Source organism: Pseudopipra pipra, chromosome 21 (genome assembly GCF_036250125.1).
Source record: "Pseudopipra pipra isolate bDixPip1 chromosome 21, bDixPip1.hap1, whole genome shotgun sequence".
In the NCBI taxonomy this organism is placed as follows: domain Eukaryota; kingdom Metazoa; phylum Chordata; class Aves; order Passeriformes; family Pipridae; genus Pseudopipra; species Pseudopipra pipra.
Window position 1 is genome coordinate 6,844,102 of NC_087569.1, and position 27,386 is coordinate 6,871,487.

At 42.4% G+C, this 27,386-nt stretch overlaps 3 protein-coding genes across 8 annotated transcripts in view; 2 read left to right on the plus strand and 1 right to left on the minus strand.

Annotated features, from left to right (window-relative positions):
* LOC135425267 (solute carrier family 13 member 2-like) overlaps positions 1–6,649 on the plus strand; it is an 11,021-nt gene extending 4,372 nt beyond the window's left edge. Inside the window, exons 4-12 of one of the 2 annotated variants that reach the window (XM_064677391.1) lie at positions 444–679; positions 1,462–1,642; positions 1,857–1,979; positions 2,809–3,030; positions 3,130–3,219; positions 3,788–3,902; positions 4,163–4,324; positions 5,270–5,407; positions 6,163–6,649. In XM_064677391.1, the coding sequence (XP_064533461.1) occupies positions 444–679; positions 1,462–1,642; positions 1,857–1,979; positions 2,809–3,030; positions 3,130–3,219; positions 3,788–3,902; positions 4,163–4,324; positions 5,270–5,407; positions 6,163–6,294 (1,399 nt within the window). In that variant the 3' untranslated portion in view covers positions 6,295–6,649. Of the gene's footprint in view, positions 1–443; positions 680–1,461; positions 1,643–1,856; positions 1,980–2,808; positions 3,031–3,129; positions 3,220–3,780; positions 3,903–4,162; positions 4,325–5,269; positions 5,408–6,162 lie in introns of both variants that reach the window. The other variant, XM_064677390.1, reaches the window with a different exon arrangement.
* Positions 1–14,965, minus strand: part of SLC46A1 (solute carrier family 46 member 1) — a 27,419-nt gene extending 12,454 nt beyond the window's left edge. For 2 of the 4 annotated variants that reach the window (XM_064677408.1, XM_064677406.1), the window contains exon 1: positions 14,768–14,965. The gene's annotated coding sequence lies outside the window, so the exon portion shown is untranslated. Of the gene's footprint in view, positions 1–286; positions 406–7,634; positions 7,748–9,168; positions 9,292–14,767 lie in introns of those variants that run through there. The other 2 variants (XM_064677404.1, XM_064677407.1) reach the window with 2 other exon arrangements.
* Positions 10,903–22,240, plus strand: LOC135425270 (solute carrier family 13 member 2-like). 2 transcript variants are annotated; one of them, XM_064677394.1, is made up of 12 exons: positions 10,904–11,078; positions 13,240–13,368; positions 13,749–13,885; positions 14,925–15,100; positions 15,912–16,080; positions 16,305–16,427; positions 17,314–17,532; positions 17,630–17,712; positions 18,279–18,400; positions 19,941–20,102; positions 21,053–21,190; positions 21,929–22,240. In XM_064677394.1, exons 1-12 carry the CDS (start codon positions 10,977–10,979, stop codon positions 22,058–22,060), a joined length of 1,692 nt encoding a protein of 563 aa, XP_064533464.1. In that variant the 5' UTR covers positions 10,904–10,976; the 3' UTR covers positions 22,061–22,240. The 2 variants fall into 2 exon arrangements, with proteins under 2 accessions (XP_064533465.1, XP_064533464.1); XM_064677395.1 differs by lacking the exon at positions 16,305–16,427 and having other exon boundaries at positions 10,903–11,078.
* The last annotated feature ends 5,146 nt before the right edge of the window (positions 22,241–27,386 follow it).

The following is a 27,386-nucleotide window of genomic DNA, read 5'->3' on the forward strand; positions in this document are numbered from 1 at the left end:
GAGATGGGATAAAATTACAGAAAAATAGAGATCCTCGTCCTTATGGCTTAAACTGATTGCCACTTGGGATCAAGTTCAGCTTCCAATTCCTCTTTAAAATATATTATAATGCATTAACATGTGTTATTGAGATGGCATGTCTTCCTTGGAAGCATGCAGAATAAGCAGGACCTGACTAGGTAAAATGTTTGCTCCAAGCTACCAGGTTCCACTTTCCTAGTCATAAGAATGTAAAAAATTGGTTGAAATTGAAAAAAAAAAAAGAAAAATGAATATAAAATCTCACCGTGTCGCTCCCAAAGTAGACCAGGCTAAGAGGAAGTGCTGGATGGGAATTGATGAGCATCTTCCAAACTCAGCACTTGTGGTCGAATCTTTGCAGCAAAAATAGAGCATTGCAGTGCTGAGTTCTGATCCAGCTTTTCCAAACCTTCTCATTCCAGACTTCTCATGGGTTTCATGGTCGTGACTGCCTTCCTGTCAATGTGGATCAGCAACACGGCCACCACTGCCATGATGGTCCCCATAGCACAGGCAGTGCTGGAACAGCTGCACAAGTCAGAACTGGAGTCCAGTGGTGCTGGCCAAGCATCTGAAAACGACAACAAAGCCTTTGAGCTGCAGGAAGGGTCAACTCCACCTGTTAACTCCAATGAAAAAGAGGAAAAAGAGGAAAAAGGTGAGTGAATTCTGGGCAGCTTTCTCTTCGGGGTGATGGAGGATGACCTGATGCCTTCTTCACTGTCCTAAGGGCTGCCAGTAAATTCTAAAAGAAGAACACACCTCAAGCATCCTGACTGCATCACACAGCACTGATGAGGCTCTTCCATGAGCTACACAAAACCACCATAAGATCTGCTGACTTGACTGAAGTTCAAAAGAGATCAAAAGATACAAAGAGATGATAACTAATCAATAAACCAACAACAGGAATACATTCTCCATTGGCTGAAGCCTTTCCATGAGGCTTGATATTTTTCTGTATCTTTGTCTTAGTTCAATTCTTGCCTCCTGTGGAACGGATCAGATAATATGGAATTCCCACAGGAAAATTTCTGGCCTATTTCAAGCCAGAAGGGTAGGGATTAAAATGATCTTTCTAATCCAAAGCTACACAATCAAGCAACACTATCTCTTTACCAGCTGTCTTGCCCTCTCCTCATGTTTCAGATGACTCCAGTGTTTCTGTAAGTCCCAGTGCCAGCAGTCAGATGCTGGTACAGAAAAGGTTGCCTTCAGCCCAGCTCCTCTGGCTCTGTTGTAACTCCCGGAATTCTTACCTCTCTCCCCTCCATGTGCAGTTCAGACATCACCCTAGTTCACCAAGAAGTGTCAGCAAAATGGGAGAAGATCAAAAAATTAAAGTCTTAAAAAGGGGAAATTTGGTTCCTTCAGCTTTGTGTCCTAACCTTGAAATACTGAGCTTTGCAGGTACAATATCTTTTGTTCTTTGGGATCCAGGTAATGCTCATGTCCTGACAATCGAGGAAGACAGGAAGAGAAATGAAGATCTGGTAGAGCAGAAACACTTGAAACTCTGCAAGGGAATGTCTCTCTCTATTTGTTACTCAGCCAGTATTGGAGGAATTGCAACTCTGACTGGGACAACACCAAATCTGGTACTGCAAGGACAAGTTAATGAGTAAGTCTGGTTGAATGTGGGATTACAAACCCGCTAAATTGCATCATCCTGTACAACTGACTTCCAGGCAGCACAGAGAAAAAAATATCAGTTGGGTAACTTTGCTGGGAAGTGAGCCTCTCTTCCTTAATGTACCTCCCCTGTTCTAGTTCATTAAGTAAATACAGAAGAGAATGTGGAATTTTGGATGCCAACAGCTTCCTGCATTTCACAGGCTTTTTCCTGATAATGGCGGTGTCATCAACTTTGCCTCCTGGTTCTCCTTTGCCTTCCCCACCATGATTTTGTTACTGGTTTTGGCATGGATTTGGCTACAGATACTGTACTTGGGCTTTAAGTGAGTACCCTTCACCCTCTGCCTTCCAGCTGATGGGCCTGTGATCAAGGGCTCATTGCACAAGTGATCCTTTTATTGATGGGGAAAGTCACACAGCAAGTGACAAATTACTCACACAGAACAGAGACAAGCAGAACACTCAGTGTCTGTTAAAATACTGCACCTTTTTCTCTGAGGAATCTGATCAAATCCCAGATAAACACACTCTGTAGATGCAAATAGGAAGTTCTAACAGCATATGACCTGTTCTGTGGCATTGTTGTCATGTCCCAAGAGATTGCTGTGCTTCAAAGCAGGAAATGCCTTTGTGACAAGAGTTGCTTCAGACCTAGAGGATTAGTCTTGTGCTATTATTTCCAATGCTAATCACCCCCAATACCCAGCTTACATTACCTACCTGTTTAATACTTAGCCTATCAAGTTTGTATTATCCCCAACCTCCCTTGTTTTACACAGTAAGAGTGCTGTAATACCTGAAATGGTATTTTCATCTTCAAATTCCTCCTTCAAAATTCTCATTTTCTGTCATTTTAAAAAGCTTGGCAACTCTTTACTTCCTTGTGGTCATATAGCCTTGTCAGTCACACTGACCTTGTCCTGGTCTAGTGGAAGGGATCCCTGCCCTTGGCAGAAGCTTCCTTCTGATCACCTTGGCAAGCCATGGTGCAATGCAGTTAGTACCCACCACGACTTCCAATGTGATGATTATAATATATTTAATGTCAATATTCATATATCTAAAAGACATTATGACTGAGTCTAAAATTTGAATTCTTAACTGAGGCTATCTGGCAAATGTCTCTGATATTTCTTGTCCATTTTCTTCTAGTTTTAAGAAAAATTTTGGTTGTGGTTCAAGTCCCTCTGCCAAGGCTAAGGAGAAAGAGGCCTATGCTGTCATCAAGGAAGAGAGCAGGAAGTTGGGCAGAATGAAATTTGCAGAAATAGTAGTTTTGATCCTGTTCATACTCCTGGTACTGCTCTGGTTTACAAGAGAACCTGGGTTCATACCAGGCTGGGCAACTGTTCTTTTCAACAAAGATGATATAAGGTACTACCAGTTTTCTTCCTCAATTTGAGTAAAATAAGCATGCTGAGTTTTATAAAAATGAAAACATAGCTGACTAAATATCTGATCGATCTGTTGCAGCTACGTCACTGATGCTACAGTTGCCATCTTTATTTCACTTTTGTTGTTCATCATTCCTTCTGGCTTTTCCAACAATGCACAAACAGGTGAGTTTACTGAAGCATCAAAAATCAACTGCCAGAATAGGTACATGAGAAGTTTCACATTTGAGGTTTACAAAGGAAATTTCAAATATTAAATAAGATTTCAAACTGCTCTTCCTGCATAGCTACAGCTTCTGTTTAGGTTAGGCAAGGCACATATCCCATAAAAGTTCTCTGCTTCTCATTATTTAACCAAGTAGGAAACTCTTATCCCAGCAGTGTTCCTGCCTCTACTATACACGTGTAAAAGCTTCTGAGGCTGGAATCTTCAGGAGAGAAAACAACAGAAACACACATGGTTCTGCAGATATCTTGCCACACTTTTTCCTCACCCTTCCCTGCATTGTACTGTGCTTTTGGAAGCAGCTGCAGATCATTCATTAGTGTTTTTGCAGATCAAGTTTTAAAACCTTTGTTGGTGAGGCTTTTAGCATTTGCTTTGGGAGGTAATTCCAGATCTTGCTGACAGAAGGGTTTCCTGATGTTCAGACTAAAGTCAGGTCCCACCAAGAAGTTCTCCTTTCTTTGGAGAATGTAATATGGCTTACAAAATCTTTTTGGATTTCAGGTGGCAGGTCGAAGTTCCAAGCACCTCCACCTCTCCTGAACTGGAAAATAGTTCACGAAAAAATGCCGTGGCACATTGTGCTTCTGCTGGGAGGTGGTTTTGCCTTAGCCAAAGGCAGTGAGGTAACATTCCTTGGCTTACCTGGGATCTGTGTCTTCCTATAAATGTAGTATCTTCTTCTTTCAAATTCTTTGGAAGGGAAAGCATGTTCATTTCCTCTCTATGAACATTGGCTCCTACATGTTTTTCTGCAGAGAGCAGTTTGCATGAGAACTGCTATCACAAGGGAAGGTCGAATTGACATGAGAACCGTAACAGGACTGCAATGTGGTTATTTCCTCACCAACCTACTGTCCTGATAGCCCTTTTTCCTCTGTTACAGGAATCTGGTCTGTCTACATGGTTAGGTAACCAACTGACTCCTCTTGAAAACATCCCTCACGCAGCAATTGCTTTCCTGTTGAGTCTCCTCGTTGCCACTTTCACTGAGTGCACCAGCAACGTGGCCACCACCACCCTCTTCCTCCCTATTGTGGCTTCAATGGTAGGTTCCAGCATTTCAAAATGTTCTTATAAGAACAGTTTTCAACTCCTCTCCAAGCATACATCTGCTCAATTGACAAAATTAACTGGCTGCCATAGCCAAGCACTGCTTTGTGTGTCCAAGCAGGGATACAAGACTTACACAAATGTATATGTGTGTGAATATATCTCTGTATAAATACACTGTGCTTAGTTCAACCCTTCTAAAATCATTGCTGGGGAAGAGTAAAGGGATTAAATCCATTGGCATATTAGACTTTGCCTTCTGGCCTAAACAACCCCATGAGGTCACTGCCAGCTGTACTTGTTTTTTCCAATTTGTTCTGCATGGACACAGCAACAGCAGCAGCATTTGCTTCCCTGCAACATTCCATTACTGTATTTCACTCCGACCACTGGCCTTCCAGAAGTCTCTGCGGGTGATAGCATGACCTAATTCAGACTTTTTGCATTTCCACTGGAGATTCCTGTTGCTGGGGTAGACACAGTTGTGCACCGTGAAAAGCTGGTTCCAGAGAGAAACTGCAATAAGCTCCTCCAAAATCTTTTGGCATAGGCCACACACTCCAGCAAACCCTTCAACTGATCCACTCACCTGCAGAGCTTGGGCTGCCCTGTCTCCTCTGATAATTTCATTTTGTTCTTAACCAGTTTGAAGCCACTCTACAATTTTTTCCCAGGGTTTAGAGGTGAATGCAAGCATTATTATCCATTCATACAGCAGCCTCAGGAACACAAAACCCTGACCACAAAAATCAATTCTTGCATTTGTTGCATAAAGACATGGACTAGAAGTGTCTAAAGCAGCACCAAAACCTGAGTGGCTGCAGTGATTGATGAAGAATGAGGTTTCTGACAGGGAAAATACAATCAGTTTTCTGAACAAAAGATTTCCCTGCAGTTTTGGGTATCAAAACCAGCTTCTTTGCTCTCTCCTCCTGCACAGGCTGAAGCCATTTGCCTCAACCCACTCTATGTCATGCTGCCCTGCACACTTTCTGCATCGCTGGCGTTCATGCTCCCTGTGGCCACTCCTCCCAATGCCATTGTCTTCTCCTATGGACAGCTCAAGGTTATTGATATGGTGAGTAAAATCATGTTCTTGTCAGAATTTTCACCTCTAGATTTGGTCTTTCCTTTTTCTAATACTGGTTCTTCTTGGGAGAGTGTTAGAAATCTCCCTGTGCTGGGCTGATGTAAAATGGAAGGAAGACACACGAGTGCATTAATAAAGGGTCACACTCTCTCAGAGCCTCAGAAAGGTGCTATTGAGCTTTTCAAGAACAGCCAAGGCCTCTTGAAGATGTTCCAAGAAGAGCTGTCAATGAGAAACAGCAATGTCTAAGTGCTTTGAAAGCCCACATGTAGGGCATAGAGGTGTCAAAGAGCCCTGTCATCTGGGCAGTCCTTCTGCAGGGGTGGGGGACAGTCTGGCACATCTCACTGGGCTGCCCTGATGCCCTGAGAAATCATCTTGTTAAAGACAGATGGACACGGATGCCATGTCTCTTGATAACTTTTCTAACTTACAAGTGATCCAAGAAGAATTTCAAAGTAACATTAGGGATAAATGCCAGGTCAGAAGAGAAAGTTCTACATGAGTCAGTTCAAAGGATTTCAGGACTTCTAGTTAAGGAGTTTTATCTGATGGAAACTTGTTTTCCCCCAGGACAAATTATATTTGTGAAGAAAACCAGCTTAAAATAATTTGATGGAGTTCTGGTTGAGTTGTAAAGAAAGATCAAAGACAAAATCTATCCATACAAACAATCCTGACCAGCAAGGAAGGAAAAAAAGTGCTCAGTTCAACTAACATTGCTTCTTTTTTTATAATTCTAGGCCAAAGCTGGGTTTGTACTCAACATTCTGGGAGTTCTGACAATAACTCTTGCCATCAATACCTGGTCTTCATCTTTGTTCCAGCTGCAAACTCTCCCATCTTGGGCAAACAAGACAGGCTCGTGCCCATAAGGTGGAGAGGCAAAGGGACTGGTGACTGTTCCTGTTAGAGCTGCAGTGAGAGCAGGACTGCCCTCCATGCCAGCTTTGCCAAGGCAGTGGTATAGAGACAGGCCTGTCTTCTGGAAAAGGACAAGTCACCTGCAAGCAAAACCGTTCTCTTGATAACAGCAATAAAATTGCCCAACAGTGCTGTTAGCTGGCAATTTGGTCAGTAAGATGAAGTAACCTTTTGGCTTTTATGCTGTCCCAGGAACCTTTAGAATTTTTGTCTCTGCAGGGGCATTTTCCCCAAGTGCTTTTCCACCCCACCTGTAAAGTTTGAAATCTGCAGCAAGAAAGAAGAGAGATGTATATATATTGATATGTATAAAGAAGGAGAGAGACTCTGTGTTCCTGATTTCATGCATAGACCTGTGTCTTGTCACAATTAACATGACTATTCACATGTATATGTGTATATGTTCAAACCGTACATGATTGTTATATACTGTTATGGGCATTGACAGCATTACAGACAAATCACATATTGTCAGCCCCTTCTACTTTTGAAATATATTTATTTGCAGGCCTCTTGTTATGAATGTAAAAGACTATGTTTTTCCCCATTGTTATTTATGTCAGATTACACCCTGCAAGATCATGATAGGACCAGAAGTGTTCCCCTGAGAAGGAAAGAACCCCTGTGTCCTAGAATAAACGATTTAATTAAAGATTTTTTTAATGTACCTCTGTGTTCTGCATAATTTTTTAATTATATATCACTGCTTCTGTCTTCCATGTATCAACTACTTGTCTGTTTGCTTATTTAAAATATCTTTAAATAATCAGAAAAATCAGCATAATTGATTTTCTCTTATCTTAAAAGTAGTAAATACTTTATTATTATTGACAGTCAAATTTTCTTGGAATGTCAAACCCAAGATATTCCTTTTAAATATTTAATCCCTATTCTGCTGCAACTGACTTTCAGTAGCACATAAACTCCTAATGACCAAACTGACAAAGCCACAGGAATATCCAAAGACACTTTGCCAAAACTATCTCTTAGTATCATAACTGAGGTTGGGTTCAGGCAGAGCAGTTATTCAACATGTGCCCCTGAGGTTTGCACTGAAATCTTTGCTCTGCTGCTGCCTGCCTAAATTTTGCACAAAGAATGTTGCTTTTCAGAAGTTCCACTCTGGTGGCATCCCCATACTGGTCCCATCAGAGTGAACATGAGGGAATTTCACCCTAAATGAGTATGTGCTCTTCAAAACCTTTCTTCTTTCTTTCTCAGTCCTAAACATTAGAAGACAAGGGCATTGTGCAGTGTACATTTTACCTACAAAATGGCAGAATTCACTGACCTGCAGTAGTTTTTTTCCAGTTCCAACTCTCCAGACAATTCTGGTGCCTGCTGGTCACTGATCCCTCTTGCACTGATGGTTTCACTGGCCACTTGCTCCAGGAAATCACTGCCCTGGAAAGAACAGCCTGTTATTAACCCTTCAGTGGCTTTGACAGACAGGGTTTTGATGTATGATAGGGATCCAAGAGAATATCCACAGCACAAGCAGGACAGGCATTTATTCTCTGTTGCTAATGAGCTCCTGGGTAATTGATTTCAAACACATAATGACTTGTTCAGGTCACTGGTAAACCACTCTCCTTTCCCTTGACATTTACCTCTATCAAATAACATCCAAATCTCCCTAAATATTTTCATTGGCCTGCTCAGCCTGTGTCTGAGGGCCTAAAAATGACAAACTCAAGCAGATGATTTTCTGGGAGCCACTCCCTTCTTCTCTCTTTGTCTGCAGCACCAGGGCAGCGTGCACAGCTTTTGTTTGCTTTTTGTTTTCTTTGAAACACTCGCACAGAGTTTACATGTCCTTCCAAATTACTGCTTAGCTAAGCAGGAAAGGTGGAATTCTTATAACATTTCCCATCAGCCTCTCCTTCCAGCCCTCTAAAACAGTATTATGATTCTTTGAAGTCTTTTCTATTAGTCTACATCATTCAGAGGCTGTGATGAGCTCATAAGAAACTCACATTTCATCCTGGTCCAGTGGAAGGTGTCCCTGCCCATGGCAGGGTTTGGAACAAGATGATCTTTAAGGTCCCTTCCAACCAAAAATATCCTGAGATTCCATGATTCAAGAACTAAACCTTAGTTGTATTCCTAAACCAGTTTTTCCACAATACAACTCTATTAATCCTGATGATGCATTTGTATTTCTCCCATTAATATTGCCAGTGAATTTTGGCAACCTTGGGACAAATGCTGCCCAAAAGTCTATGGAAGCAGGGAAATGCTAAAAGAGTGTGCATGTGTTGGCAGCGGCTGCTTACAGAGCACTGCAGTTAGGAAGATCCAAGCACACTCCAAGAAAGAAAGAAGACAGACCAGTTGTACTGGTTATTAGACATGGTTAAGGGGCTAAAAAAAAACCCCAAAAAACAACCCAAACCAACACACACATGTTTCTGCCAAGCCAGTTATAAGATAATCATGTGCTAGCCTAAGCCTCTGGCAGGAGTAGAACACTGTTAGCTGTCTTCTAGTTAGCTAAATATTAATCATCCTGTTTAGAACCAATCATGTCACTAACTGGCCAGAAACTTGGTTAAAGGTTGTGGTACCAAGAAGGTGTTTTATCTCCAGCTGCAGTATGCCTTGACTTCCACAGAAAATATGTTGAGCAAGGCAAATTCCAAAGGAATACTCCCATTGTCAGGAAATTTGTAACTTTTCTGAAAGGGATTTAGGAGGCTGTACCCGATGAGGTCAGAAAGCCTAGCAGAGAGGAAAGCCAAGCTCACACAAAACCAAGAGGTCCTTGGCTCCAAAATGCACTGTGACAAGAAGGAAAAAAGCCAGGGATTAAAGAGAACTTCCACCTGGGCCTTGCGCCACTGGCCACCACCGATGCTGGCCAGCATGCCCGCGATGCCCAGGCACGCCTCGAGGATGGCCACCCGGAACGTCCGCGCACGCCTGTCACTGGTCTCGGCCACGTAGGCAAAGCAGCTGGCCAGGACCAGGTTGTAGTCTCCTGACAGGCCACTCAGAAGGCGTCCCAGGAGCAAGTAGGCGACGTGCAGCTCCAGGTATATGACCAGCAGGTAGATGGACGTTTGCAGGGCTATGCCCGCTGTTGACAGGATGAGCGCCGGACGGCGGCCCACGCTGTCGCTCCATGGTCCAAACAGAGTCACGGAGAAGAGACAGACAAAGAAGCCCCCCAAGTTAATGTAGAGGTTCCAGTGGGAGACCAGGGCTTCCACCTCCTGCAAGACAAACAGGTGGCTCAGGACTCTCAACAGCACCCAGTGCCACCCTGGGCTCTCCACTCCCCCGCTCTCCCCTCCGGGCTCTCTGATCCCCTTGGGGCTCCACTGTCTCCCCGGACACCCCACTCCTCCCGAGCTCCCCTCTTCCCCTGCTCCTCCCCACTCCCATGGGCTCTCTGCACTCCCAGGGCTCCTCTCGGACCCCCTGCTCCTTTTGGGCTCCTGGTTTATCCACTCGCCCGGAGTCCCCTCTTTCCCCGGAGCTCCCCGGGGCTCCCCCGGACTCCCCTTTTCCCCGGGGCTTCCCCCGGGCACCCCGCTCCCCCTGGGTGTCCCCTCTCCCGCCGACTCCCCATCTACCCCCTGGAGCTCCTCTTTCCCCTGCTCCCCTTCCCTGTTCCTCCCTGGTCCCCCAGGGCTCCCTGAGGATTCCCTTGTCCCCTCTGCCCCGGTGCCCCCTCACCTGCCGCAGCGGGTCGGCGGCAGCGCTGCTGTTGTGGCCGTGGTAGCCGCGCTCGGCGCCCAGCCGGTCCCACAGGTACTGAAACAAAGATATTTACTCAGCATCGCAGTCTGACCAATGTGAAGTCGCGCTCCTTTTCATTGACAGCACTGGGGATAACCCTCCACGAGTGCGTCGAACTGAATGACAAAAGCAAAAACCTTATATTCGCAAAAGTCATTACACATTCATGTTAAATCCCGCCTTTTCCGCACCCCCCACTGTATAAGGTTGCTGTAATTATTTCACGGTCTTTGGTGCCATCTATCGTCCTTTTATTACAATTAGAGTCCAGTGTTACACAGTCTTTGTTCCAACAGTATATTAATTCTTAGTAGTGTTGGATGACTTCTTTTCCTCTTGGATGACTCTTTTTTTTCATTTTTTTTTCCATTTTTCCTTGAATGCTGAATGCTAATTAGTCAGGTGTCAGTTGGAAGAGATCCGTCCTACCTACTTGCAAAAGTTCTTTCCTCAATCCCCCTTACTTACAAAAGTTATATCCCTTATCTAAGGTTAGGAAATTCTCATCAAGTTAAGCAAAAATCCAAGGCTCATGGTACATTAGAAGCACACGCATAGCTTTAGAGTGAAACAGTTCCACACTAATTCTTTATGTACTGTTTTCTATTCAAGCGCTAGAAAAAAATTAAAATAAAAAAAAAAAAAAGAAAAAAGAAAAAAAAAAGAAAAAACCCAAATTCATATTGATAAACCCCAACTCAATTTGGAATGGACAGGGTTTAGCAGACAATATTTAAGAGTCCCCTTCAGCACTGGGTGGCCCCGAACGGCAGCGGCTCGGCCGCGGGCGGGGGGATCGCGGGGGGCGGTTGGCGGCGGGTGAACGGCCGTGCCCGTTGCCTCCAGCGGCAGATCCCGGGCCTTTCAGCACTGGGATAGCTCCGGAGCCATGGCTGGCATCTTGGAGGTGATCCTAGCCTTCAGGAAATACCTCATCATCGTCACGGTAATCGTTTTGCCTCTCGCTCTGCCTCTGGCGGTGCCTACCAAGGTAAGGACTTTTTGAATCCTGTTTAAAAGCCAAATCTCCACATCTCGGACCTGCTCCTTGTAAGTGACACAGTGAACAGACCACCAGTCTTCTTGAAGAACGTTCAGTGACATGCAATTTGTGACTTTTGCTTTGCATCTGACTGGTTTAGCAAAGGACTTTCTATGCTGAAGACTATAGATGTGAACCTAAATTACAATCTAAGGTCCAGTTTTAATCCCTTCTGATTTTCTAACAGTATCCAATGCCCATCTTCTTTGACTTTTTTCCTTTTTTTCTTTTCTTTTCTTTTCTTTTTTTTTTTCCCCTGTTCTTATCCCAATCCTCCTTACTTACAAAAGTTCTATTTCTTATCCAAGGTTAGGAAACTTTTAGCAAGTTCGGCAAAAATGCCAGGAACACACACACAACGCAGAACTACCTCAGGCTAATTCTTTACGAGCTGCTTTCTATTGAAGTGATAGAAAAAAAATTAAAAGCTAAAAAAAAAAACAAACCCACCCAAATCTATTCACATCAATAAACCCCAACTCAATTTGGAATGGACATGGTTTAGCAGACCATGTTTAAGAGTCCCCTTCAGCACAGGGTGGTGAGCGGGCCCTGCAGCCCCAGGGACACAAAGATTCACACTTAGGTGTAACCTAAGTTCCAATCTAAGGTTCAGTTTAAACACTCTTCTGATTTTCTAACAGTATCCAGTCCACAGCTTCTTTTTCCTTGTTGTCACTGCCATGTAGAAGAGGCATTTTCCTTGGTCAGAGGGACAAGGCATTCTGACACATAAGGAAAAATACTATGTATTTCACTCTTGGTTTAGCATATTTCTGTAAGAATCTTCCCAAACAAGGATTTTCAATTTAAAATGAAGTTTTGAAGACACCTTGCTTAGGGTACCTTCAGAAAAAGTTAACTACAAGCAGCTGTAGTAGTGGGGCATTGATCACTTTGATCCCTGATCTGGGACACTGACCACTGACCATTTAAACAGAGCTCTGTGAGCCAGCAGCCTGCCAGCCTTCTGCTGCTTCTTCACTCTGGCATCTTTCTCACACTCTCAATCTCTTCATGCAGAAATATCTCATCTCTGGACTTCAGGTCTCTTATTACAGCCCCAGGAGCTTGAAATAACTCGTCCCCATCTACCTCTCCTGTCACTGCTCTTTGGACGTCCAGTCATAACTCTTTCTTCTGCTCTCTGCCTGTGCCTGTCTCCTGATCCCTGCTGACTCCCAGTTTAGAGTCTCCTTCTCCAAGCTTCCTTCTGCACTTCACTGACTCTTCCCTGCCTGTCCCAAAGCTCTTTCTTCCTCACAGCTCTGAGTGTTATCGGAGACTTTGGAGCTCTGACCGGAGGATTGTGAGCGTGAATGATAGAGTGGCACTGGCTGGAGGTGCAATGTGGTAACTGTTCAGGCGTGGCACCTTACTCTCTCACTATGCAAATAAAATAGTTTAAATTATTACTTAAAAGCTTACTAGCAGGAAAAACAGAAAAAGTAGCTTTTGTTTTAGTCAACTTTTCATAGTCAAAAGAGTTCCTGAAGGTAAAAGAGATCTGGATCAAGCAGTCTTGGCTCAGTTCCTCTTTGAAAATGACTCTCACAGGATGGAATTTCATATTTTTCTATTCTGTTGAGCTATTTACCTGCCCTATAATGACATAGCACTGGACACCAAACTACTAAAATTGAGAGCAAACAATGCTAAAGTTTTAGCTTAAAGACAGACAAATGTCCTTACAGAAAAACTGACATTGTGAAAAGCCTTTTTCCCACTTTTACCAAGAGCCCGTTCACAGCAGGATGGAAGCCAGTAACATTGTGCCTATGACATACGTGCCAAAGCCCTGCTAGGGTCTCTCGAAAGGCACTCATTGATGTCTTTTAAGAACAAAAAATAGATAAAAAGGGTCAACAAGATGAAAAATTTCTTTCAGTGCTTGACGGGATGGATAATTAAGGTTCTTACTGCTCTCACTCAAAAATAAGGCTCAAAAAGGAATATTTTCATCTCTTCATGAATCTTTTCAGATTTCCTTCTCCAACCTGTCTGCTTTCCTCTAATCCCTGTATAAGCCAATGAATGCAATTATGTGCCATTGCCTTCTGGAAGGCAGAGTGTTCTGATCATGTCTCCTCTCCCTCCTCTTGCCCCCCAGGAGGCCAGATGTGGTTATGTTATCATAGTGATGGCAGTTTTCTGGTGCACAGAAGCCCTGCCATTGGCTGTCACAGCTCTCCTGCCCGTCCTGCTGTTCCCACTAATGAATATCATGGATGCAAACACAGTAAGAGATTTTACATCATACGTTATATATTGATTGGTCAACTTCTCTTATTCTGGGATTATTTCTCAGAAAATAATAATATTAACATTAACAATAACAATACTAAGAGCAATAATTAGCATTAGTAGTATTACTAATAACTACTTTTACTATTCCATTGCTCTTACACAGGGAACAGGCTGTCTTCTTCATGGAATAGAACTTGCACGAGCCCACAGTGAGCTCTGGGTGGAGCTGCTAATCTGAAATCAAAGCAAATTCACTCTTCAGATACAGCCCACAGCTACTCTGTGCTAATGGCTTTGGTACAACCTCCCTCAGAAAATGCCTTCTCTCTTGGCTTCTTCTGACTGTTTTCTCTCCCTTGTTCCACATTACAGGTCTGTCGGGAGTATTTAAAGAACACCAATATGCTTTTTGTCGGGGGACTACTGGTGGCCATTGCCATTGAGAACTGGCACCTACACAGGCGTATGGCTCTGCGGGTCTTGCTTATCACTGGTGTCAGACCAGCCCTGTGAGTAACAGTCATAAAAACACCACGGGATAAAGGACTTTATGTGACATATGTGAATCTGCAAATCACAGCCTACAAATGCTTTCCTGCAGTCCAAGTGAGTTAGTGCCTGAGCTAACCTTGCAAATGGGGATCCCATGAAGTGTTACAGACCTGGTGTGCCTTTTTTGAATTCCAAATGGCTTTAGGTGGAGAAATAGCAACAAGAGAGTCAATGGTGGTAAGACACAGCTTCAGACACTCAGGAAAGACCACAGATGAAACACAGCAAACATGGACTCTCTGCCTGCTACACTGATTGCCAAGAGAAGAGAAAACATGAGGATGCTTGTTTGCAAAACAACAAGTGTTTTCCAGACTAGAACTCTAAACTATGCAAAGGCTACAGTACCCTATTTAATCTGACTTAGCTCCTAACAAGAGGGAACACTGAAGGAAATTACAAAGCAATAGAATAAAAATGCATACAAGATAAACCCCTTTCCATCTCATGTATAATCTACATCTCATCTAAAGAATAATTTTGAGGCAAATCACAGAGTAATACTGAAAGGAGGATTAGAATTTTAGATGAGTAAGAAGAGAATCCTAAATAATAGAGATGGGATAAAATTACAGAAAAACAGAGATCCTCATCCTTATGGCTTAAACTGATTGCCACTTGGGATAAAAATTCAGCTTGGAATTCCTCTTTACAATACATTATACTGCATTAACATGTGTTTTTGAGATGGCATGTCTTCCTTGGAAGCATGCAGAATAAGCAGGACCTGACTAGGTAAATTGTTTGCTCCAAGTTACCAGGTTCCACTTTCCTGGTCATAGGAATGTAAAAAATTGGTTGAAATTGGAAAAAAAAGAAAAATGAATGTAAAATCTCACCATGTCGCTCCCAAAGTAGAACAGGGTAAGAGGAAGTGCTGGGTGGGAATTGCTGAGCGTGTTCCAAACCCAGCACTTGTGGTCGAATCTTTGCAGCAAAAATAGAGCATTGCAGTGCTGAGTTCTGATCCAGCTTTTCCAAACCTTCTCATTCCAGACTTCTCATGGGTTTCATGGTCGTGACTGCCTTCCTGTCAATGTGGATCAGCAACACGGCCACCACTGCCATGATGGTCCCCATAGCACAGGCAGTGCTGGAACAGCTGCACAAGTCAGAACTGGAGTCCAGTGGTGCTGGCGAAGCGCAGGAAGGGTCAACTCCAGAGGGGAAAGGTGAGTGAATTCTGGGCAGCTTTCTCTTCAGGGTGATGGAGGATGACCTGATGCCTTCTTCACTGTCCTAAGGGCTGCCAGTAAATTCTAAAAGAAGAACACACCTCAAGCATCCTGACTGCATCACACAGCACTGATGAGGCTCTTCCATGAGCCACACAAAACCACCATAAGATCTGCTGACTAGACTGAAGTTCGAAACAAATCAAAAGATACAAAGAGATGATAACTAATCAATAAACCAACAACAGGAATACATTCTCCATTGGCTGAAGCCTTTCCATGAGGCTTGATATTTCTCTGTATCTTTGTCTTAGTTCAATTCTTGCCTCCTGTGTAACAGATCAGATAATATGGAATTCCCACAGGAAAATTTCTGGCCTATTTCAAGCCAGAAGGGTAGGGATTAAAATGATCTTTCTAATCCAAAGCTACACAATCAAGCAACACTATCTCTTTACCAGCTGTCTTGCCCTCTCCTCATGTTTCAGATGACTCCAGTGTTTCTCTAAGTCCCAGTGCCAGCAGTCAGATGCTGGTACAGAAGAAGTTGCCTTCAGCCCAGCTCCTCTGGCTCTGTTGTAACTCCTGGAATTCTTACCTCTCTCCCCTCCATGTGCAGTTCAGACATCACCCTAGTTCACCAAGAAGTGTCAGCAAAATGGGAGAAGATCAAAAAATTAAAGTCTTAAAAAGGGGAAATTTGGTTCCTTCAGCTTTGTGTCCCAGCCTTGAAATACTGAGCTTTGCAGGTACAATATCTTTTCCTGTCCAACAAGCTTCTGCATCTCTTTTGTTCCTTGAGATCCAGGTAATGCTCATGTCGTGACAATCGAGGGAAACGAAGATCTGCTAGAGCAGAAACACTTGAAACTCTGCAAGGGAATGTCTCTCTCTATTTGTTACGCAGCCAGTATTGGAGGAATTGCAACACTGACCGGGACAGGACCAAATCTGGTACTGCAAGGACAAGTTGAAGAGTAAGTCTGGTTGAATGTTGGATTTAATACCCATGAAACTGCATCATTCTGTACAACCAACTTCCAGGCAGCACAGGGAAAAAAATATCAGTTTGGTAACTTTGCTGGGAAGTGAGCTTCTCTTCCTTAAGGGGTCTCACAATACCTCCCCTGTTCTAATTCATTAAGTAAATACAGAAGAGAATGTGGAATTTTGGATGCCAACAGCTTCCTGCATTTTACAGGCTCTATCCTAATAATGGTGGTGTCATCACCTTTGTCTCCTGGTTCTCCTTTGCCTTCCCCACCATGATTGTGCTACTGGTTTTGGCATGGATTTGGCTACAGATACTGTACTTGGGCTTTAAGTGAGTACCCTTCACCCTCTGCCTTCCAGCTGATGGGCCTGATCAAGGACTCATTGCACAAGTGATCCTTTGTCTGTTAAAATACTGCACCTTTTTCTCTGAGGAATCTGATCAAATCCCAGATAAACACACTCTGTACATGCAAATAGGAAGTTCTAACAGCATATGACCTGTTCTGTGGCATTGTTGTCATGTCCCAAGAGATTGCTGTGCTTCAAAGCAGGAAATGCCTTTATGACAAGAGTTGCTTCAGACCTAGAGGATTAGTCTTGTGCTATTATTTCCAATGCTAATCACCCTCAATACCCAGCTTACATTATCTACCTGTTTAATACTTAGCCTATCAAGTTTGTATTATCCCCAACCTCCCTTGTTTTACATAGCAAGAGTGCTGTAATACCTGAAATGGTATTTTCATCTTCAAATTCCTCCTTCAAAATTCTCATTTTCTGTCATTTTAAAAAGCTTGGCAACTCTTTACTTCCTTGTGGTCATATAGCCTTGTCAGTCACACTGACCTTGTCCTGGTCTAGTGGAAGGGATCCCTGCCCTTGGCAGGGGGTTGCAATGAGATGGTCTTCAAGGCCCCTTCCAACCCAAACCATTCTGTGATTCTACACTGTTTTTCCCCATGTGCTCAGATAGCACAATTCTTTTTGTATTTAAATCATGAGCTTTTAGGGGCAGGAAGCTTCCTTCTGATCACCTTGGCAAGCCATGGTGCAATGCAGTTAGTACCCACCATGACTGCCAATGCTATGATTATAATATATTTAATGTCAATATTCATATATCTAAAAGACACTATGACTGAGTCTAAAATTTGATTTCTTAAATGAGGCTATCTGGCAAATGTCTCTGATATTTCTTGCCCATTTTCTTCTAGTTTTAAGGAGAATTTTGGTTGTACTGCAAGTGCCGCAGAAAAGACTAAGGAGAGAGAGGCCTATGCTGTCATCCAGGAAGAGAGCAGGAAGTTGGGCAGAATGACATTTGCAGAAATAGCAGTTTTGTCCCTCTTCGTACTCCTGGTAGTGCTCTGGTTTACAAGAGATCCTGGTTTTACTACAGGCTGGGCAACAAATCTTTTCAACAAAAAAAAAAGGTACTACCATTACTCCTCATTTTGAATAAAATTAAATATGCTGGATTTTATAAAAATGAAAACATAGCTGACTAAATATCTGATCGATCTGTTGCAGGTTTGTCACTGATGGTACAGTTGCCATGTTCATTGCAATTTTGTTGTTCATCATCCCTTCTGGCTTTTCCAATGCACAAACAGGTGAGTTTACTGAAGCATCAAAAATCAACTGGTAGAATAGGTACACGAGAAGTTTCACATTTGAGGTTTACAAAGGAAATTTCAAATATTAAACAAGATTTCAAACTGCTCTTCCTGCATAGCTACAGCTTCTGTTTAGGTTAGGCAAGGCACATATCCTATAAAAGTTCTCTGCTTCTCATTATTTAACCAAGTAGGAAACTCTTATCCCAGCAGTGTTCCTGCCTCTACTATACATGTGTGTAAAAGCTTCTGAGGCTGGAATCTTCAGGAGAGAAAACAACAGAAACACACACAGTTCTGCAGATATCTTGCACACTTTTAGCTCACCCTTCCCTGCATTGTACTGTGCTTTTGGAAGCAGCTGCAGATCCTTCATTAGTGTTTTTGCAGGTCAAGTTTTAAAACCTTTGTTGGTGAGGCTTTTAGCATTTGCTTTGGGAGGTAATTCCAGATCTTGCTGACAGAAGGGTTTCCTGATGTTCAGACTAAAGTCGGGTCCCACCAAGAAGTTCTCCTTTCTTTGGAGAATGTAATATGGCTTACAAAATCTTTTTGGATTTCAGATGGCAAGTCAAAGTTCCAAGCACCTCCACCTCTCCTGGACTGGAAAACAGTTCACCAGAAAATGCCGTGGAGTATTGTGTTTCTGCTGGGAGGTGGTTTTGCCTTAGCCAAAGGCAGTGAGGTAACATTCCTTGGCTTACCTGGGATCTGTGTCTTCCTGGGTGTTTTCCACCTTGCTCTTCATGCTGTCCCAGGACACAAGAGGGCACACTGGGAGCATGGAATGTTCCTTTCCTCAGCTACTGGCAGTGGGACAGACCTCACCATCCTTAGGAGGAGTCCTGTGATTAGACCAAATCCTTATTGTTAGCTGTGCAATGGGATGGTACTACCAATCAGGACAACGTGATTAACTGTTTCTGAAGAAATGGATGATTAGGAAACTACCTCAACACGTTAAAGGTTCTTTAAATAAAAATTAATTGATGTGGCAAGTATGAGGAGATAATGTACCCAGGATGGGTCTCTAAACTATCTCAAACAAACGACTTATGGAAATAGGATTTAAATTAAACTGCTAGAAGACAAATTTAGAGCTTGCTAGAGAAACTTCAGGAGCAGATAAAATCATCAGACTGAAAGGATGTGCTGCTGTACTTCTGCAGGAACCTGCCAGGAGTCCAGTGCTACACATTGTTTTTCAGTAACGATTCGAGTGATGGTAAATGATGATAAATACAATTATGAAGTATATAGACAATAAAAAAAACTGGAAAAGGCTTCAAGTGCCTGGAATACTAGTTTAGAATTCAAAGATCAAAATAAACTGTAAAAGTGTTTCTAGAAAACAAGGATGCAGCTCAGTTTGGGAAACAGGAGTAAATAATCAAGTATCAGAAATGTAAGATGTGGAAACAACAGGTTGAGTTTTAAAGCTGCTCATACACCTTATTCTTGTCAGTGTTTTAATATTACTACTGAGAAAAAAGCAAACAACTGGAAACTATAGGCAGGCTGATCATACATAAAACATGTAAAATATAATCCTTCTCTCAGGACTAAGTCCTCAGGTACAGTAATTTATTCAGTTTTGGCTATCAGTCTTCAGCAATATATGGGTGTATGAAGAAAGAGGAAGGCAGTAAGAATGGGAAACATGCTTGTTAAAGGAAAGATTTAAGAAACTAGAATGATTTATTCTAGAATAAGTCATCAAATACAAAAGAGTTGCAGCAGAAGACCCAGAATGACAGGGATGATGTTGGGACTTTCCAGTGACTGAGAAGAATGGAGGGTGTGAAAAGCTTCAGATAATTATCTCAGAAAATGTGATGAAATCACATTAAATCACTAAAACATCTGTTAAGATACATAAAAGCATTTTAGAAAATTATTTCAAAGACCTTTGTTTACATTAAAAAGTGCCCGAAATATTGATCATGTACAACTAATGATCTGAGCTATCAATAATGCACTACAAATGTAGTATCTTCTTCTTTCAAATTCTTTGGAAGGGAAAGCAGGTTTATTTCTAGGTAACCTAACAAATGATCCTCTCTACGAACACTGGCTCCTACATGGTTTTCTGCAGAGAGCAGTTTGTATGAGAACTGCTAAGAGAAGGGAAGGTCGAATTGACATGAGAACTGTAACTGGACTGCAATGTGGTTATTTCCTCTCCAGCCTACTATCCTGAGAGCCCTCTTTTTTTTTTGTTACAGAAATCTGGTCTGTCTGCATGGTTAGGTACCAAACTGACCCCTCTGCAGCACGTCCCTCACTCAGCAATTGCTTTCCTAGTGTGTCTCCTCGTTGCCACTTTCACTGAGTGCACCAGCAACGTGGCCACCACCACACTCTTCCTCCCTATTGTGGCTTCAATGGTAGGTTCCAGCATTTCAAAGTGTTCTTATAAGAACAGTTTTCAACTCCTCTCCAAGCATACATCTGCTCAATTGACAAAATTAACTGGCTGCCACAGCCAAGCACTGCTTTGTGTGTCCAAACAGGGATACAAGACTTAAAACATACATATGTGTATGTGTGTGAATATATCTCTGTATAAATACACTGTGCTTAGTTCAACCCTTCTAAAATCATTGCTGGGGAAGAGTAAAGGGATTAAATCCATTGGCATATTAGACTTTGCCTTCTGGCCTAAACAACCCCATGAGGTCACTGCCAGCTGTACTTGTTTTTTCCAATTTGTTCTGCATGGACACAGCAACAGCAGCAGCATTTGCTTCCCTGCAACATTCCATTACTGTATTTCACTCCGACCACTGGCCTTCCAGAAGTCTCTGAGGGCGATAGCATGACCTAATTCAGACTTTTTGCATTTCCAATGGAGATTCCTGTTGCTGGGGTAGACACAGTTGTGCACCGTGAAAAGCTGGTTCCAGAGAGAAACTGCAATAAGCTCCTCCAAAATCTTTTGGCATAGGCCACACACTCCAGCAAACCCTTCAACTGATCCACTCACCTGCAGAGCTTGGGCTGCCCTGTCTCCTCTGATAATTTCATTTTTTTCTTAACCAGTTTGAAGCCACTCTACAATTTTTTCCCAGGGTTTAGAGGTGAATGCAAGCATTATTAGCCATTCATACAGCAGCCTCAGGAACACAAAACCCTGACCACAAAAATCAATTCTTGCATCTGTTGCATAAAGACATGGACTAGAAGTGTCTAAAGCAGCACCAAAACCTGAGTGGCTGCAGTGTTTGATGAAGAACAAGGTTTCTGACAGGGACAAATACAATCAGTTTTCTGACAAAAGATTTCCCTGCAGTTTTGGGTATCAAAACCAGCTTCTTTGCTCTCTCCTCCTGCACAGGCTGAAGCCATTTGCCTCAACCCACTCTATGTCATGCTGCCCTGCACACTTTCTGCATCGCTGGCGTTCATGCTCCCTGTGGCCACTCCTCCCAATGCCATTGTCTTCTCCTATGGACAGCTCAAGGTTATTGATATGGTGAGTAAAATCATGTTCTTGTCAGAATTTTCACCTCTAGATTTGGTCTTTCCTTTTTCTAATACTGGTTCTTCTTGGGAGAGTGTTAGAAATCTCACTGTGCTGGGCTGATGTAAAATGGAAGGAAGACATACGAGTGCATTAATAAAGGGTCACATTCACTCAGAGCCTCAGAAAGGTGCTATTGAGCTTTTCAAGAACAGCCAAGGCCTCTTGAAGATGTTCCAAGAAGAGCTGCCAATGAGAAACAGCAATGTCTAAGTGCTTGAAAAGCCCACATGTAGGGCATAGAGGTGTCAAAGAGCCCTGTCATCTGGGTAGTCCTTCTGCAGGGGTGAGGGACAGTCTGGCACATCTCACTGGGCTGCCCTGATGCCCTGAGAAATCATCTTGTTAAAGACAGATGGACACGGATGCCATGTCTCTTGATAACTTTTCTAACTTACAAGTGATCCAAGAAGAATTTCAAAGTAACATTAGGGATAAATGCCAGGTCATAAGAGAAAGTTCTACATAAGTGAGTTCAAAGGATTTTAGGACTTCTAGTTAAGGAGTTTTATCTGATGGAAAATCGTTTCCCCCCAGGACAAATTATATTTGTGAAGAAAACCAGCTTAAAATAATTTGATGGACTTGTGAAAAAAGGCCAAAGAGAATCTGTCAATACAAACAATCCCAACCAGCAAGAAAGGAAAGTGCTCAGTTCAACTAACAATGCTTCTTTTTTTATAATTCTAGGCCAAAGCTGGGTTTGTACTCAACATTCTGGGAGTTCTAACAATAACTCTTTCCATCAATACCTGGACTTCATCTTTCCTCCAGCTGCAAATTTTCCCAACTTGGGCAAACAAGACAGGTTCGTGCCCATAACGTGAAGAGGAGAAGGAACTAGTGACTGTTCCTGTTAGAGCTGCAGTGAGAGCAGGACTGCCCTCCACGCCAGCTTTGCCAAGGCAGTGGTATAGAGACAGGTCTGTTCTGTGGAAAAGCGCAATCCACCCTCAAGCAAAACTGTTCTGTTGATAACAGCAATAAAATTTTTTAACAGTGCTGTTTATCTGTCAATTTTGTCACCCCAGCAGTAAGACGAGGTAACCTTTTGGCTTTTCAGCTGTCCCAGGAACCTTTAGATTTTGTGTCTCTGCAGGGGTATTTTCCCCAAGTGCTTTTCCACCCCACCTGTAAAGTTTGAAATCTGCAGCAAGAAAGAAGAGAGATGTATATATATTGATATGTATAAAGAAGGAGAGAGACTTTGTGTTCCTGATTTCATGCATGTATTGTCACAAGAAACATCTGTATATGTGTATATGTTCAAACTGTACATGACTATTATATACTGTTATGGGCATTGACAGCATTACAGACAAATCACATACTGTCAGCCCCTTCTATTTTTGAAATACATATATTTGCGGTCCCCTTGTTATGAGTATAAAATGCACCATAACTGAGGTTCAGTTCAGGCAGAGCAGTTATTCAACATGTGCCCCTGAGGTTTGCACTGAAATCTTTGCTCTGTTGTTGCCTGCCTAAATTTTGCACAAAGAATGTTGCTTTTCAGAAGTCCCACTCTGGTGGCATCCCCATACTGGTCCCATCAGAGTGAACATGAGGGAATTTCACCCTAAATGAGTGTGTGCTCTTCAAAACCTTTCTTCTTTCTTTCTCAGTCCTAAACATTAGGAGACAAGGGCATTGTGCAGTGTACATTTTACCTACAAAATGGCAGAATTCACTGACCTGCAGTAGTTTTTTTCCAGTTCCAACTCTCCAGACAATTCTGGTGCCTGCTGGTCACTGATCCCTCTTGCACTGATGGTTTCACTGGCCACTTGCTCCAGGAAATCACTGCCCTGGAAAGAACAGCCTGTTATTAACCCTTCAGTGGCTTTGACAGACAGGGTTTTGATGTATGATAGGGATCCAAGAGAATATCCACAGCACAAGCAGGACAGGCATTTATTCTCTGTTGCTAATGAGTTCCTGGGTATAACTGATTTCAAACACATAATGACTTGTTCAGGTCACTGGTAAACCACTCGCCTTTCCCTTGGCATTTACCTCTGTCAAATAACATCCAAATCTCCCTAAATATTTTCATTGGCCTGCTCACCCTGTGTCTGAGGGCCTAAAAATGACAAACTCAAGCAGATGATTTTCTGGGAGCCCCTCCCTTCTTCTCTCTTTGTCTGCAGCACCAGGGCAGCGTGCACTGCTTTTGTTTGCTTTTTGTTTTCTTTGAAACACTCGCACAGAGTTTACATGTCCTTCTAAATTACTGCTTAGCTAAGCAGGAAAGGTGGAATTCTTATAACATTTCCCATCAGCCTCTCCTTCCAGCCCTTTAAAACTGTATTATGATTCTTTGAAGTCTTTTCTATTAGTCTACATTATTCAGAGGCTGTGGTGTGTGTAAGTACCTGCAAGGAGCACAGGTGCAATCTTTATGCCAATCTCAAGAAGAAAGAAGAGAGACATCAAGTAGCACAGAGTGTCATGGGGCCAACCCATTAATGCTGGGTGTTCCATGTTCATTAGCATGGATGAGTGCATAAAGGTTAGAGACTTACCAGAGAATATCTGCAATGGAAGTTACTGAAGGGGTGTACAAATGTCCAGCTTCCAGAAAAAATATGGGTGAAAAGCTGGTGGAAGAGGAAGAGAGAGAAGAGGAAAAGAAGAGAGAAGAGGAAGAGAAGAGGAAGAGAAGAGGAAGAGAAGAGGAAGAGAAGAGGAAGAGAAGAGGAAGAGAAGACAATAAGAATACCATAAAGAGAACTGAAAATTTCACTACTAGTTTCCACCTTGAAGTGATGGTGGTACTGGGCAGTTTATTGCCTTGGGTGTGTCTGAGCTCAGGACCAGTCGAGGTACAGCTAAATATAGTGTACTTGTGCAAAACTCAGTAACACTATTAAACATTTTCATAATTTTCTAAGCAAAGCAGGTAGAAAGTGTTTCTAAGCCCCATTATTACCCAGATCACCTTTGAAGGGTGGTTCCCCATTACGTTTCCAGATATTGCCCTCAAGGAGTGGCTCCATTTCCCATTGTGTGATCAAATTTCACAATCTGCTGTGAAACTGCCAGCTCAGCACCTGCTGTACTTAGGTGTGATTTCCAATGCAGCTCTTCATTTCGGAGTTGACACTAAGTTTGTTTTACATAGGAGTTGTGAGTGATAAATTTGGTAATGAGAAGGGGATGTCTGCCTTTTTGCCTGCCTGGTCTAAGAAGCAAGTGCTCTACAAAACCACAAAATACAGGTTTCCCACAGTATATGCCAGTGAGTAAGTGGGTGACTCGCAGTCACCTCCTCCATTCTCCCTGGAGTTATGGTGCTGTCTTGCCTTGCCTTGCCCAGGCACACGAGCACACACACAACTTCTACAGGCACATACATGTACACCAAAGAGAATATGAAGGACTTACCCCAGTAAACATACACATTTCTATGACCACACTGTAAAACCAGATGAGTTTTAAGCAGGCTAATGAAAATCCGCTTCCACTTGGGAAAGGCACTTCACCATAAACACCTCGGCAGCAATTTGTAAAGTGGCACGTAAGTGATGCAAGGGGCACTGGAATCATAAACAGACTTAACAGGACACATGGCAATTTGAAAGCCAAACCAGGATAAAGCCAGCACATCTTTCTAATCCTCAAATTCGTTTGGAGAAACTAAAAATTTGCTCCCAGTCACTTAAAAGGTATTAAAAGGAACTTTAAGGAAGTTTTGTTGTATAGCACTGACATATGAAATATGTCCGGATATTACCATTTAATTCCTAAACTTTCATTAATAATAAAAATAAATAAATAAAACCTAATTTGAAGGATAACATCATAAAATTAACAGAAAATAATTAATTCTCAAAAAATTGACAATTATTTTCAAAAAACCAAATACAAACCAACAGAAACATAAGGTTCTGTGTTTTATCCAACAGTCAGCAGCACGTGTGTAGCTGTGGACCTTTCTCCAGGGGCTGTAAGAGCAGTTCCAGTCATGTGTTGGAGGAAATTCCTCCCTTGGATAACTATGGCATGATGGCAGCAGTGTGAATCTTAGTGCAAAACTCCAGCTCTCTCCATTTGGCTTATTTTATTCTAGGAATAGAACTCTTTGCTCCCAATTAACACATTAAGTGTTCGCAAAGGCAGAAACAGAGTTTAAACTTTTTGCAGTGATGAATAACTAAAGAACAGAAAACAGAAGGACAAGGACTTGAGAAATGCGTAACTTGAAATCATCCAGGAACTTCGCAACCCTCAATTTTTTTTCCGACATGGGACCAATAAAACTATTTACAACTTGATTCATTGAACTTTATGGTTTGAGTTAGTAGTGACCAAGGTGCCAAAGTCTGGAAATGAAGTGGTTTGAATGTACTAATCACCCGGTGTCCAAACTAACAACTGTTTAATAGAACTTAATCACTACTGTCAATGCTGTGCATTTTCTCCTATTAAGGAAACATTTAATATTATTTATCCTTTAATCATAATAACAGACCGAAACCATCCAGGTGCCATCCAGGAGGTGCAGGCTCCCTCACCACATGTCATTTAGTGGCTGCAGACACTGCACCAGGGCATGCCCAGGGTCCCCAAATCCAGGCCAAGCACCTGGTCTGGTGTTGATTTTCCTTGCACAACTCCCTTAAATATCTAAGGGGGAAGGAATGGAACAAGTGAACACTTTTCAAAGGCAGCACAGGACAGAAGAGTTGAAAAATAAATAAAATTGATTTAAATTGCCAAAAAGGGAAAAAAAACCAAACCAACCCAAAGTATGAACTAGTTTGAAAATACAGAAGGAATGGAATGGTTAGTTCAAGGGTTCAATCCTTATTCAAGGTTTCAACTTTTATATTTTGTTATGAATGATTTGGATCAGACCAGATGCAACTGCTTCAAGGCTCAGAGCTTGTATGCCTGTGCAAGGTATCTGTGATACAGCATTAATCATGACTGCATTAATCATGGCGTTGCACTTGAAATAATAATTATGGTCATCTAAAACATCAAAAATTTACTCTGCTTCAAGTTTATGTCATTCAGCCAACTTCAGGTTAGTATTAAGGCGCTCCTGCCAACCTAGCAGCACTACAGGAATCTCCTCACTCCCCTTGATCCCTGTCCAGTCCATGAGAAGCAGAACAACTTCAGGTTTTCCCAATACCTGTCACTAGGACCTAGGGCTTTCCATTCTTTGGAAGGGAGTGGAAAGCTCTAGGATGCCCAATTTCAGTAATTTTACCGATTACAGAGCTTGTAATTTCTTTCTATAAAGCAAAAGGAGAAGTGGTCAGAGCTGTCCATGAAACTAATGTCTATATTAATATGGAATTGCACAACGTGAGATGAGCAAGGTGTGTGGAGAAGGGGAATACAGTGTTGTTACAGTTAACTGTTACAGCACCAGTTCTCCCAGTTGCCCATCGAGGGGATCTTAGAGAGTGAGTACTGGTTATTCTGAGGCAGTTGTAGCGCCTGCAAAGGGAACGTCACATCTCCCTCTTTGCTCTAGGACTCTCCTGATGAGACTTGCCAGAAAACTGAAAAAGGATCCTCTTTATTTTTGAGACGCCTGTCACCCTGAAGGGAGTCTGAATTTTCCTCCTTGTTCTTACCTCTGGCAATATCATTCCTGCTACGTGAAACATGCAATCATAAATCACTTGTCTGCATTGCAGATAACACAGTTGTACAATGTGAGCTTCCTCACACCTGTGCTTTTGCTTTCCTCCTTAGACCTAAGCAAGTGGTGTTGTGGTATTGAGAGCTACAACTGGCACTGAAGAAATGATACTACTTAACCAATCCAAAATAAGCTTTGTCATTCCTTTAGTGTTACAGCTTTATCATCCAGGCTCCCTAGAAGACAGCAACGTCATCAGAATTAGTTCTGATGACTTTTAGAGACTTAAGAATGAAGAAAGAATATTTTATTCCTCATGCATCGTCCCTAATTTAAGATGCTCTGGCAGTTGATAGAATATACATGGTGTATGGACAGAAGAAAAATAAATTTCTGAAATATATTTAGAAAAGACTGAAGTAGAGCTGCAAGAGGGGCAGGTTCTGACTGCGTTCTGGCTCCAGAAAATAAAGTTCTTCTCCCCACTGAGCACAAACACCGTGGAAGTGCAGGAGTTCATACTGTGGATTTCTATATTTTGGCAGA